General features: G+C 48.1%; 2 protein-coding genes across 5 annotated transcripts in view; one reads left to right on the plus strand and one right to left on the minus strand.

The window, feature by feature from the left end:
• Rrp1b (ribosomal RNA processing 1B) overlaps positions 1-2,927 on the minus strand; it is a 29,581-nt gene extending 26,654 nt beyond the window's left edge. For all 4 annotated transcript variants that reach the window (XM_036168332.1, XM_036168331.1, XM_036168330.1 and 1 more), the window contains exon 1: positions 2,747-2,927. In XM_036168332.1, the coding sequence (XP_036024225.1) occupies positions 2,747-2,876 (130 nt within the window). In that variant the 5' untranslated portion in view covers positions 2,877-2,927. The remainder of the gene's footprint in view (positions 1-2,746) is intronic.
• A 79-nt stretch (positions 2,928-3,006) lies between these two features.
• The window catches only part of LOC118569968 (heat shock transcription factor 2 binding protein), an 85,632-nt gene continuing 74,460 nt past the window's right edge, over positions 3,007-14,178 (plus strand). Inside the window, exons 1-3 of the mRNA XM_036168282.1 lie at positions 3,007-3,099; positions 5,203-5,467; positions 6,492-6,642. Coding sequence (XP_036024175.1) covers positions 5,420-5,467; positions 6,492-6,642 — 199 coding nt within the window. The 5' untranslated portion in view covers positions 3,007-3,099; positions 5,203-5,419. The remainder of the gene's footprint in view (positions 3,100-5,202; positions 5,468-6,491; positions 6,643-14,178) is intronic.

Here is a 14,178-nt window from a genome sequence, read left to right on the forward strand (position 1 = left end):
GAGTTATGGATGGTTATGAGCCACTATGTGGATGCAGGAAATAGAACCTGGGTTCTCTGCAAAAAAAAAAAAAAAAAAGAGTGCTCTAACCCCACTGAGCCATCTTTCCAGCCCCCTCTACAATTATTATTATTTTTTTCTTGAAGGCCTTCTATAGTTCACAAACTGGCCATGATGATGAACAGGGGAACAAGATAAGCAAATCTGGTGGGATGGTGCTAACCAGGAAGGATCTTGGGGTACTGGTTTGAGCCAAATGGTTTGATGTCCTTGTGACATCTTAGTATTCCAAGTCCTGGGCCTGTCTCCAAAGGGGTCTGAGAAGCATGCTCTCTGGATGTCTGAGGTCCAGATGTAGTGTACTTGTTTGCTTTTGTCTCCTGAGGGCCCTCCTAAGGCTCCATGTGCTTTTACCTATGGCTAAGAAAACAAACCGACTGATGCTTACAGTGCTGGGGGGAGGGGAGTGATATAAGCCATAGAATTCAGAAACAAAGTTATTTGTTCAGAGCCGAGGCAGAACCATGAGGAGTTCAAGGTCATTCTCAGTTACATAGCTAACAGAGACCAATCCTGGCTACAGGAAACCCTGTCTCAAACAAATAGCTCCCCCACCTCATGTATCTAAGTACTACAAAAGGGACACATATTTTGTAACTCTAGAGGTAACCCGGAGGTGGGAGAGATACTAAAGCAGGATTTCTCAGAAGTGATACCGCTGAGGGAGAAGGGGTAGAATTCTTTGCAGAACAAGCAGGAAATGAAAAGGCATGGAGGTGAGAAAGTGGGCTTGGTGTCCTCAGCCTACAAGGAAGGTTTTATTGACTACCAACGACTTAGAAAAGTAAGTGAGGACACCATGACTGACAGACTGTGACCTTCAAGGAAAGCAGTGGTCCCATGAGATTTGTTTTAGGAGAATGACCTGGGCTGATTTGTGGAGGGCAGATTAAAGAAACACAATGGAAGCCCAGCTTGGTGGTGCAAGTCTTTAATCCCAGCACTCAAAAGGTAGAGGCAGGCGGATCTCTGGGAGTTTGAAGCCAGCCTGGATTCCAGGACAGCCAGGGCTGATACACAGAGAAACTGTCTTTGGAAAACAAAAACAAAAGGCATAATGGAGCAAAGGAGACCAGTTAGGGAACAGACAGGACAGAAATTTAGGTAAGATAAAGGTTAAGGCAGAGTAATTCAGGTTATTGAGAAGGCAGGACAGGGTGGGGATGAAGAAGAGTCCATGGCAATGTGGTGGGTCTGTGTGGTGGAAAAAATAAGGACGTATGAGCCGTAGGGGAGGAGCAGCAGGAAAGAATAGTTGTTTCGGGGGAGTGGATCCCATTTTAGACACGGAGGCACTCATGGGACAGCCAGGTGGAGTACCAGGCTAGTAGCACTAACGTGAGGGGAGGGTAGCAAAAGCCCACCTGGGCTACCAGGTTAGGCATAGGAACTACCAGCACATGTATCCAGGAAACTTGTAAACATGAGAGTAAACTGAATTTCCGGGGGGGGGGGGGGGGCGGCAGTCCTTAACAGAAGTGTTATGAGGGTGGGAGGGATTGCAGCTGCCAAAAACCGCTCTGTGGGTAATTAGCATTTGGTGCATAAGCCTGACCGCCTGAGTCTGACCTCTGGATTCCAGGGTGGAAGACAGACAACTTTCAAAACCTAACTTCCACATGAGTGCCAGAACGTGCACACACGTAATAATTTAAAAAAAAATTTTTTTTTAGTTTTTATTCCTCTATCAGATTTCTCACAAAAGTTTCTCTCTCTCTCTTTTTTTTTTTTTGAAAACAAAATCTTGCTTGTCCTGTGGCCCTGGCTGCCTTCAGCCTCCCAAGTGCTTGGATTAAGGGTGACAGCTATCATATGAGGCGGATTTCAATTAAAAAAAAAAAAAAAACTTTTAAAGATTTATTTTAGGTGTATGTTTTGCCTGCCTCTATGTATGTGCACTACGTGCATGCCTGGTGTCAGCAGAGGTCAGAGGGGGCGACTCTTCTCCACGAACTGGTTGTGAGCTGCTATGTGGATACTGGGGCTTAAACCGCTGAGCTATTTCTCCAGCCCCTCCCCCCTCCCCCCACCGCGTACTTCAATCTTATGCAGATTTAGTAACTTAAACTTTAGCCAACTGGCGGCAACCTAAAACCTCCACAGTATGTTGCAGTCCAGACCTATGTGTTCACTCAAGAGTTACTTACAGAAGCTATTCTGGATCACTTAAGTAAAACCCTGAAATGCACTCCACGGCAGTTGAAATCCAAATGAGAAAGCCTGTGATCTGGCCACATTGCCTCCAGGCTCAACTTCATCTCAACTCGCCCTGCGCGCCAACTTTCTGATTTTACTGGCCCAGGGCACCCTTAACTCTTTGCTGCGTATGCCTAGCTGGTTTCCTCCTGTCAAACCTCGCAGAACACAGGCGGCTTCCTTTGGAGAAACTTTCCCCTGCACTTTTCCACACTACTGGTACACATTCCCGCATTCACACATGCTCCACAGCCACAGGTCCTGACACTACACTGCCAGAGTTCCTCCGGGGCTGGAATGCAGCCTTAACTCTCTTCCGCACACCAGCGCCTGCAGGCACTGTCCAAGGAACGAAACCAAAAACAAAAAATGAGCCTCGGCTAGCTGAGCTTGAACCTGGAGCTCCGCCGCACAGCCCGCAGCAGCCGCACCCGCACCCACAGGCGCGACCCTCGCCGCAGAGCACAGCGACGCGGACCCCAGCCAGCACCTGTGTCGCTCTGCGTCCTGGCGCTGAGATACTGCCGCAGCTTCCTCACTGCGCGGTCGCGGACACCCTTCTCGCTGGAGGCCAGCCGCTGGGCGAACTGGAGCTCGGCCGACTGCATGGCGGGAGCCATCGCGCCCGCTCCAGCATCCCCGGGCTGCGCGCGTGCAGCTCGCGGCCGAGCAGTCTGTACTGCGCCTGCGCACGGGCAGCGGCGCGCGGGTGATGGCGTCACAGACGCGCCTCTCGTAGCGCGCCCAGGGAGCCCGCGTGGCTGTGGCGCGAGTAGGCGCCGCAACCGCGCTGCCTGGCTTACGTCCTGTAGGTGGTCTGAGTTCTGGGCCGTTGGCGTCGAGGTTAGTTGGAGTCAGATTTCCGCTAGGAAGCCGCCTACGGCTGGTTTGACGCAGTGTAGAGTCCAAGCACAGCTAACAAAGCTCTGTCCGGGGAGCGGCGCTCCAGCGACCTCCACTCGCTCAGTGTCTGCAGAACTCTCTCCTGCGCAGCATTGAGACCCACAAGGAAGGCCGTCATTCAGGAAGCCCAGGCCTGAGGACTACACAGGGGCAGTGCTTCTCCGTCTCCACATCCCCCAGTGCCTAGAGTCCTGATGCAGGCTCAGCATTATAGAGTGATTGTCCCCCCACGCCCACCCCAATGTCCCGCGACAGGTGCAGAGGGAGACCTTTGCAGCGTTCTAGGACAGGTGCGGGGTTTGGCGAGGAGGGAGAGCAACCCATCCTTGCCGCATCAAGATGGGCACGTAAGGGGTGTCGTGTGGAGAGAGCAGTCCACTCCTGGGACAGATTCAGGGGTGTGTAGTGGCAAGAGAGCAAGCAAGCCTTCCTGAAGCGTCTCCGGACAGGTGCAGGCTTGTTGAATGGGGAGTTATCAAACCCATACCCACAGCGTCTGGGTCAGGTGCAGGGATGTCCCCCGACAATGGAGGGAAATGACCTGCCCTGGCAGCTAGCTGGGGGAGATTTGGGAATCTAACGGGGAGGGAACTTGGTGCTGTTCTGAAGTCCTCCTGCGTGCAAAGCACAAAGTTCTGAGCTGTGGTGTCTCAGGGTTTCTATTGCTACAATGAAACACCATGACCAAAAAGGAACTTGGGGAGGAGAGGGTTAATTTAGTTTACACTTCCGTATTACTATTCATCACTGAAGTCAGGACAAGAACTCACACAGGGCAGGAACCTGGAGGCAGGAGCTGATGCAGAGGCCGTGGAGGGGTGCTGCTTACTGGTTCGTTCCTCACGGTTTGGTCAGCCTACTTTATAATAGAACAATGGACCACCAGCCCAGGGATGACACCACCCACAATATGGTGGGTCCTCCCCTCCCCCATCAATCACTAATTAAGAAAATGCTTTTATAGCCGGGTGGTGGTGGCAGAGGCAGGCAGATCTCTGACTTCGGGCCAGTCTAGTCTACAGACAGTGTTCCAGGATTAACAGCCAGGGCTACACAGAGAAAGCCTGTTTTGACCCGTCCCCCCATTCTTACATGCCCACCTACAACCTGATCTTATGGAGACATTTTCTTAATTTATTTTTTATTTTTTGAATATTTATTTATTTGGATGTTGAGACAGGGTTTCTCTGTATAGCCCTAACTGTCCTGGAACTTGCTCTGTAGCCCAGGCTGGCCTCGAACCTGGAGATCCACCTGCCTCTGCCTCCCAAGTGCTAGAATTAAAGTCGTGAGCCACCACAGCCCCACAGAGACATTTTTTGAATTGGGGTTTCCTCCTCTCAGATGACTTTAACTTGTGTCAGGTTGACATAAAACTAGCCAGCACAAGTGGGAACATACTAATCCCACAAGAAAGAAGTCTTTTGTTTTTTTTTAAATTATTTTTTTCATTTATTTTACATACCCATACCTACCACAGTTCCCCTCCCTCCTCTCCTCTGGTTCCTTACCCCCACCTCTATTTTACCCCCCCCCTCCCATCCTCTTGTTCTCCCTCTCCATTCAAGAAAGAAGTCTTAACAACTGGGCTAACTTTAGGGACATCCAAAACCCTAGATCATCAAACATATACTCTGTGGATTCAGTAGCACATTGGGGGTAATTATTAGATTAGGATATTCTTCCAAACTTTGGTTATTTAATTTTGATTTTTTACCCCGCATGTATCCCAGGCTAGACTCCCTTGCCATGTAGCAAGGCTGGGTTTGAACTCCTTCCAACCATCCAAGTGCTGGGATTATAGGTATGCGCCACTACATCCAGCTTCGGTTATTTCAGACCCCAGTTACCTGGCCAAAATAACTTCCCCGTGGATACAAAAATGCATCCCTCAACACAGAAGCGCTTTGGGCCGAGGGACGGTGTTCTGCCGGCAGCCGCGCGGTTTCTCACACAGAGGACGTGGGTTTAGCTGTGGCATCCTCTCTCTAAACGAGAAAGGGCGGACTCTGCGTACTTTGACACCCAGGCCTCATTTTGCAGGTGACAAATTTGAAGCACGGCCGAAGCAGAAGCGCAGCAGTAGATTCGGGCCAACCTTATTATCCCTGGACCCGAAGGCGGAGAACGCTGCGCAGAGTTGACGAGATTTGAACCTCGCGGCTTCCCGTCTGGTCCCAGCATCTTCCCGTTCCCGCGCTTTTTTCTGACCTGCGTGGGAGAGAGCTCCGCGCAGGCGCACGAAGCAGAGGCTGCGACCATGGCCACGAACGTGGGCGAGGGGCCCGGTATTGAGGAAGCCTGCCGGGTCAGTGGGATGGTCGGGTGTCCTGCACCGGGGAGATGCCGACGCTCGCCCCTCTCCGGGCCGGCCCAGCGCCTGGGGAGATGTCCCCGTGGCCGTGAGGCGGCCCAGGCCCCGGCCCAGGCAGCGCGAGGGGCGAGGGCGGCCCGGGGCGGGAGACTCGAGGCGCCGTCCCTGAGTCCTCTGAAGGCCTTCGGTCAAGATGAAACGTGGTCCAGGTCACAGGCCGTGAGACTTTGCGGGGGACTCAGTCATTCGGGTTTTGCGCTTGGTGACTCAGGTCAAGAGAGGGCCTCGTTGGTGCCTACTTCCGGTGTGACGCCGTTAGCTGGTGGTGGTGAATGTTAGGGTTGCAGGGCATGCCTATCCCACCCTGGAGCTGATCAGCCTTGGGCACCTTAAACTGCAGGCATTTTCCTTGGCTTGTAGGCTCATGGGTGCGGGTTCCCCTCTTCAGTATTTACACCCCCTCTTCCGTTATCTGTGTTCTTACCGAATTAGAGTCTTGATGTGCTGCTGCTCAAGGCTGGCTTCGAACTCTTGGGCAGAGTCATTTTTCAGCCTCAGTTTCTTGAAAAGCTAGGGATACAGGTGTACATCATCACCCTTGACTCTCTGTATATGCCCCCACCCCCCAACACACACATCTATATCCATATATGTGTAGCAGAAGGTGCATCAGGTGCCAGGGGTAGTGGACTAGGCCTGTAACCCCCATTACTAGGGAGGCAGAGGCAGGCACAGTGTTTCAGAGTTAAGGCCAGCAGAGTCTACATAGTTCCAGAACAGCCAGGGAACCAGTTCCATAGTGAGACCCTCCCTCTAAAAAAAACAAAAAACAAACAACAAAGCCAAAACCAAACCAAAACCCCAAATTGAGCAGGCATAGGTACATATGTGAACTTAACTGGTGAGGTACTTACGAATGTAAGAGGCTTGGAAGGAAAGGAAGCGAGTTGACTTGGGGTGCTGGTTTTGGCCATCTGAAGAGAAGCATTACAATGTGAAGACCTGCTTGTTCTTCTAGTACACAGACTCTAAAGAAGAATTTGTTAGAGTTAGAAGGAAGGACCTGGAACGGCTGACGACTGAAGTGATGCAGATACGGGACTTCTTACCCAGACTGCTAAACGGAGAGTTAATGGAAAGTTTCCACAAGTTAAAGAAGGTAGAAAAAAGTGAGTCTTCCCTCATGTATGTCTTCACGTGGGTGGGGGAGTCTGTTTTCAGTGTTGAGCTAAGTCCAGGATTGCTAGGACTTGCCCATTCAGACGTTTGACACTAGTACATCACATACTTCAGAGCCCTGTTGAATTTCTTGGAGGTATTTGGAGTTCGAGTCAGCACTTTCCCGGCTGGGTCTGCATTCCCATTAGATTTGTCTTTGGTGGTTAAAGCTGATTTCTCACTTCACATTTGACTGTCAGCCCTCACAGTGTGGCTTCACAGTGTGTACCCCAAAGACCTGAGCAATGTTTCCAGAGGTAAGTCTGGGTAAGGAGGTATCTTGACTCAAATATGCTGGTTTCTGAGCCAGACATGGTGGTACCTGTAATCTAGTGCTTGGGTGGTGGAGGCACGAGGATCAGTTCAAGGCCATCCTCCTCTGCATATTGTGTTCAGCCCTACCCTGTAATACATGAAACCAGCAATATGATGACCTTGGGAGTGGGGGACCATCAGGCTGCCTAAGGAGGAGTAAGCCAGTAGGGATCAGAATATGGGTTTCTAGATAGCCAGCCCTATCCAGTTAGGAGGGCAAATGGGCATGAATACATGGCACCACGCCCTAGTCTTTCAGGAGGCTTCCCATCAGTTAACTTTTCTGCCCTGTACTGTTTTCAGGGAGGTCGACTCCCTGCTAACTGGAATTGGCAGGGCTGAGCAAAGAGGGAGTGGATGGAAGGGTATACTGATCTGCCCTCTGCCCCTGCTTCTTATTCAGGTGGTTGCAGTCCTCTACAACACGTGCTCTCTCCTAGTAGCCTCCTTCACAGTCTACCTCTTACTGGGCTCCAGTAACCATTCTCCCCCAGAGCTACAGGGCTGTTGCCTTTCCCTGGGTATGCCACCATTCTTTGTGGATGCTTTACTCTTCCTGTTCCTGGTTGTTGACTTCTTAGCTGCTTCATTCTGATCTCATGCTCAGCTGGCAAGTTTTGAGATTATTAGTCTTTCTTTATGCATTTTCTTCCAGAAAAGGAAAATGCTGCCTGGCAGCAAATTACATCATTAGCCTCCTGGTTGATTATTTCTCTGTGACATCATGAACCAGTATTCTGCAAAATTCACTAGGGTCAGTATTCTTCCAAGTCAGTCTGAGGGCCCCATATGACTCTGTGGTAACTTGATCAGTCATGTTTGCTTGTGGTTCCTGGCCTTCCCAGGGTTTTTGTCACTTTCTCATCTATGGTGATGTCCTTCAGGTCTCCTTTGCCCATTTACCTTTCTCAATAGTCTTTAGACAGTGCAGGTGCTTGAGGCTCAGCCTAGCCCACTTTCGCTGTAGCCTCCAAGGCCGTCTCATGCGCGCGCGCGCACACACACACACACACACACACACACACACACACAGCTTTAGTTACTATTTGATGCTGGTGACTGCTGGATGTGTCTGTGTCTCCAGCGTCTGCCTTGCCCTTACGCTTACTTGGCATCTTTTCCCAATTGTTCTGTTACCATTCAGACTCTAAATGTCTGTCTTAACCTAGTCAGGAACAGATCTGCATTTGACAAGATCAGGTTTATGTCTTATTGAGCTATGCATGACCATATACCAGTGGAATGGGGAGGCCCTATCAGGCTTTGGGGGCAGGGTTGGAATTTGGTGGTTTGGAAATGAAGCAGTGTTTTTTGTTAGAGATGGCTTCACCATATATCCTGGGCTAACCTTGAATTCTCTGTGGAGCCCAGGCTGGCCGCAAAATGTGGATATTCTTGTCTCTGCCTAAGTGCTCAAGCAATGTTTTGAAAACTCATGGCAAGGTGGAGCTGCATGTGTAAAGAGGCAACTAGAATCTGAATGGAAAGTGGACCCAGTCTTGTTTGCCTGTTAACAGTGAAGTTTAAATAAATGTAGAACACTGTTTAGACATACCTTACCCACACCTCTGAGGCTAGTGGGGAGTCAGGCTATTTCTATGTGTCACTGTAATCTTCAGGGTAGGTCGTGTTTTTTTCCTTCTGAAAGTGGGGGAGTTTTCAACATGATTTTTTTTAATTTAAATTTATTTATTTATTAAAAATTTTTTTCATTTTACATATCAACTCCAGTTCCCCCTCCCTCCCCTTCTCCCTCCTCCTCACCTCCTTCCCACTCTGCCCCCATCCACTCCTCAGAGTGGGTAAGGCCCCCCATGGCAGTCAACAAAGTCTGGCATACCAAGCTGAAGGAGAGCCTAACCCCTCCCCATTGTATCAAGGCTGAGCAAGGTATCCCACCACAGGGAATGGGCTCCAAAAAGCCAGTTCATGCACCTGGGCTAAGTCCTGGTCCTGTTGCCAGGGACCCCACAAACAGATCAAGCCACACAACTGTCACCCACATTCAGCGGGCCTAGTTCAGTCCCATGCAGGTTCCCAAGCTGTCAGTCCAGAGTCAGTGAGCTCCAACTAGCACTGTCAGCTGTCTCTGTGGGATTCTCCATCATGATCTTGATCTGCTCCTCCTCTTCTTTTTTTTTTTTTTTTTTTTTTTTTTAAATGCCAAATGCCGTTTATTGAAGGAGGGAGGAGGTCTTAAATACAGGCTTATAGCACAATGGGAGAACCCCAGAGGGCAGAAGTTCGCTTCTGATTCAACATAAATTTGATGAATAAGAAATGAGCAGTCACTCCAAGAAAGGGGCACTGTGACACTTTGCAGTTAATGGGAGGCATACCATTTTCTGTTCATTTGGCAGCTTGCTCTGTCTATGCCCGCTGTTCTAGCCAGTCAAATGGGCAGGGCATCTTTTCACTTAGCAAGACTGTTTTTACTTTCTTCTGTCTGACTTACGATTCCCTGTGCTTTTTATCACTAGCCTGCCTTGGTCTCCTTAGAGAACAACCCTAGATCTGACACCTTGCATGGAGTTCTCCCTTTCTCCAGTGAGTTCTGTATATTCTTCCTTGGAGATGCATTATGACTGTATTAGCCTGTCTTCATCTCTCCTGCTTTGGCGGGATCCTTGTACTTGCCTCTAGGCAGTGTCTACTATTTCCAGCCTGGCTTTTTTGTGTGTGATTCTATCATTTCACTCCTCAGGTTCAGCTGTTAAAATAGCTGCTCCTTGTCCTTAGGATAAAGACCAACTAGCAAACTGCTGCCACACTGGGACCTAAACAGGCCTTACTATTGCTGTGAAGCATTTGTATTGCTGGTAAGCCTTGTCCAGAGTGGCTGTCTGCTCTGACTGCCCAGACATGAGCTCTATGTTGGGCATGGCCGCTGTGCTTTTCCTCCGGGGAGGAATTGTAAAATTTCAACTTAGGCTTACCCTGACTACTTTCAATTTTCTGGCTGAGACATGGTTGAAGAGATGGCCTTCTAGAGCACCCTTTACCTAGTTTTTGCTCTTGAGTTTTCCTTCCTTCCTTCCTTCCTTCCTTCCTTCCTTCCTTCCTTCCTTCCTTCTTTGAGGCTGGGTCTCACTTGAGGTAGCCCTGGCTAGTCTGGGATTTACTATGTAGATCAGGCTGACCTTTCATGCACAGAGATCCACCTGGCTGCCTGAGTGCTTGAGTTGATGAGATGTGTATCAGATAGCATGGAGAACCTGGTTCTGAGCTATCAGGACAATTGCCTTTGAGAAGCTGGAAAGGTAAGTAGTGATTTGGAATAATACTGATCAGTGTCTTGTCTAAGCATCATTGAAGAGTAAACACTGAAGAAAAGGCACAGTTTCTTTTTTATAAAAAAATATAACTTTGTATGTATGAGTGTTTTTCCTGCGTGCATGTGTGTGTATACCATGTTGTGTGTCATGCCTGAGGAACTTAGAAGAGAGTTTCAGATCCTTTGTTATTGGAGTTAGAGACAGTTGTAAATTGCCATAAAGATGTTGGAAATTGAACCCAGGTCCTCTGAAAGACCAACCAGTGCTCTTAACCACTGAGCCAACTCTCTCTCCCTGCCAAAGCACAAATCTTTTTTTCTTTAGAAGGAAAAGAAAAGATATGTGAAAGTCACAAGTGGAGGTAAAGGTTTTTTTGTTTTTATTATTTTTTTATTTTTTAATGAGCTGATTTTCCTGCTTTTGAAGGACTTGGGTATAGCAGAAGTAAAGATGGTAAATGTGGGATGTTTATAGAGGATGGGAGGGGGTTTACTTGAGGTGAGAGGCACTTGGAACTTCTAAATGGAATGATACCAAGATTGATCAAGTGATGTTTTTGGGGGAACGATTTGAGCTGGACTATGAGATGAGTGTGAAGGGTTGGCTGGGTGGAGGGAAGTAATGAGTGTTTCTCAAGGCAAGTCCTAGGTGCCATTGGACTCTGACTGTATGGATGGAACAGCAGGAACATGGGAAACATGATGGGTTGGTTCTGGTGATGAAGTGAGGCCACAGCCTTCTAAGTTAGGATCGGGCACGATGGGAATAAGGAGGGCGCTGACCAGCCTTTCATTGTGTTTCCTGGAACTAGAAAGCATTCATCTAAGGACAGTAGAGCACTTGCCTGGTTACAGGGTTCAGAGTAAGAAATCCAGGACTATGCTACCCACTCCAAAGTCTCATAGGACAGTGGTTCCCGCCCTTCCTAATGCTACAGCCCTTTAATACAGTTCTTCATGTTGTGATGGCTCCCAACCATAAAATTATTTCCATTGCTGCTTCATAACTGTAATTTTGGAACTGTTATGAGTTATAATGTAAATATCAGTGTTTTCTGATGGTCTTAGGTGACCCCTGTGAAAGGGTTGTTCAACCCTCAAAGGGGTTGTGACCCACAGGTTGAGAACTGCTGTCCTAGGATGTGGCATGTTTGAGATGACTTAATCCTTCTAAAGGGTTTGAATGGTACCTGTATTGTAGGAATCTTGAAGAAAGAGTATTTTCCATCTGGGAAACTTGTTGAGCTTCTGGCATAATGGAAAGAGCATTCTGGCAGATTTTCAGCCCAGCAGCTTCAGCTGTGACTCAGGCACTATCACATAGTGAACTTGGAATAGCCTTGACTTGAGGGCTGTCAAATTGGAAAGTGTATAAATATAAAATACTCCCATTAAAACATTATGAACACCCTTCAGTACTAAACATTGGAGGAAAGTTCTTGTAAAGAGTCCTTCACTGTTGTTTATCATGTTGAGACCTCAATTGAGAGTGAGACGGGGAATGAGAACATTGGGGCTTTCAGTAACCATATAAGACCATCCAGCTAATAGGTCAGAGTCCATGACTGAGATAGTCTGTACTCTCCTGTCTCTTGCAGTGATTGGTGCCCTCAGTTGTCTTTGGGAGGTACTATAAAGGGTTGGCTGCTGGCAACTGGGTCCTGGGCAGAGCCAGCCTCACAGAGCAGAGCCTTAAGAGGATAGGGAACTTGTTTGGCAGTTCTAGCAGGGAAGCGCAGCTGCTTATATGTCTATTGGTGAAATTATTAAGGCCACTCCACGTAGTTAAAAGGGAGGTTTATTTTGTGGGGTAACTTAAAAATGAAGGGGTAGGTTGCAGGGTCTGGCAAAGGTGTAGCGCACTCCAGTGGTGTTCTCTGGAGAACTCTGCTCGGTCTACCTCCAGCATCCAGGGTCCCGGAACCAAGAGAGAGAGCCCTCCTCCCGATCCTTGGTCTTCCTCTTCCTCCTCCGCCCTGCCTTGTGGGTGTGACCATTACCGAAGCCTCAATGGGGGTTGGAACTTCCAGGCCAATGCTGGGATGGCTGCCCACTACATATGTCCTTGACTGAGAATGGTCCTTCTGAATCAGGGAGGTTGTCCTCTTCATCTGGGTATTCAGTTTAGGAAGGGATACACATGGAATGGTGAGGGAGGAGATTCCCACCTAGCCAGCCAGATAACCCTTCCGAGGAGTGGGGTGAAATGCCAAAGCCACACTACCCTTACATCCAAGAGTCTCATGATTTGAAATGGGGCAGGTGATTGGGATTTTTAAATACTACGAGAACAGAGAACAGTTTGTGAGCCTGAAGATCTTGGTTTGTGAGGGCCCTCTACTGGTTACTTGAAGGAATCCACAAGTACATGAGATGGTTGTAATCTTAGGAAACAATAAGGAAAATGAAAAGAAACACAATGACAATCTAAGGGGAAGTATGTCACAGGTGCCACATAACTAGAAAAGGCCACCAGAGTCCCTAAGGGGATGGAGTGGGGGATGCCAAAGACAACTGTATGAAGAAGTAGACTTAGACAGTTAAAGGCATCCTAGAAGTAGTTTATTCAAGAGAGATTGGACAGCATTTGGTATGGTAGGCAAATGGGTTTCAGTTTAGCATGTTGGAAAATGTAGGTTGTTCTTGTACTGTCTGTCCACTCTAGCAATGGGTTGGCTAGACTGAAGCAGTGTTAGCAGGTGAACTTATGTAGTGGCCATCTGAAGACCACTGTATTAGTCTGTGAACCTGCGATACTTAACAGCTGCTCTGGAATAGGAATCTTTGGTTGGTAGTGGCCCAGATTTGGGTCTTTAGTTTGGGAGCCCCTGAGCCACTGCAACCACTTATTCTGGGAACCTTGTAGAATGCAGAATCCTTCTGGGGATGGCTGTTTGCTTTGGGAAACCATGTGAGTAGGAATGTCTCACAAGGGGCTGATAATCTGATGAAACCCTGGCAAGTTGTAGAAGTATCTGTCAGGTGTTTCCCTGAAAAGATCCTTCAAGTCTAGCCCCTAGATTCACAGAAAAAGGTTTTCACAGAAATAAAGTGAGGCCTGTTGGGCCCTAGTCCATCCAATATATTTTTTTTCTTTTCCAATATGACATTTTTGTCAGGAGAATTTTGAACACAGTTGTGGAGTGGGGTCTGTGTGAAAATATAGAGAGGCCAAAAAGGGAAGGCAGTCTGGAGAAGAGGCCATGTGGAGGTGGAGGGAGGGTCTGCAAAAGTGCTTCTACAATCCAGGGAATGTTGGGCAGAAAGAGGCAAGGAACAATCAGTCCTCCCTGCAAAGGTCTCACAGTGAGCTTGGCCCTGCCAACACCTGGACTTTGGATTGAAAGTCCTTAGACTTGTAAGACATACATTTTGGCTGTTCTAAGCTACCCAACTCCTACTTTATTACATGTGCTGGGAAATAAATATACCACCCAAATCTCAGCTCAAAATAAAGATGGAGCATGTCAGTATTGACCCACTTTTCTGAACCTGCCAGAGTGAAGGAAAGAAAAAGTTAATGGTTATTTCAAAGTATTTTTTGCTTTCAGACAGTTATTGGGTAAAAGGCATTTCACATGAATGGAAAATGACTGATGATTTATTATGAACATGCCAGGTAACAGGGTAAGAGAAACCAGACCCTATTGGAATCTTAACTTTTTGGTCTATGTTTCAGAACCCTTGCTTTTCACTGATAGCTCTCTTTCCTCTCTGAACAGGCTGAATGCAGAGATAGTCATTCTCATGTTTTCAAAACTGTCAAAGCTAGGTCTGGTAGTGCATGCCATGCCAGATACTTGGAGAGAGCAGTAGCAGGAGAATGGTGATTTTGAGTCCTACTAGGACAACGGAGTAAATTTAACTGGGAAACCCTGACTGAAATGGAGAAAAGAGA

The sequence above is a fragment of the Onychomys torridus genome, chromosome 18, assembly GCF_903995425.1.
Source record: "Onychomys torridus chromosome 18, mOncTor1.1, whole genome shotgun sequence".
Lineage (NCBI taxonomy): Eukaryota > Metazoa > Chordata > Mammalia > Rodentia > Cricetidae > Onychomys > Onychomys torridus.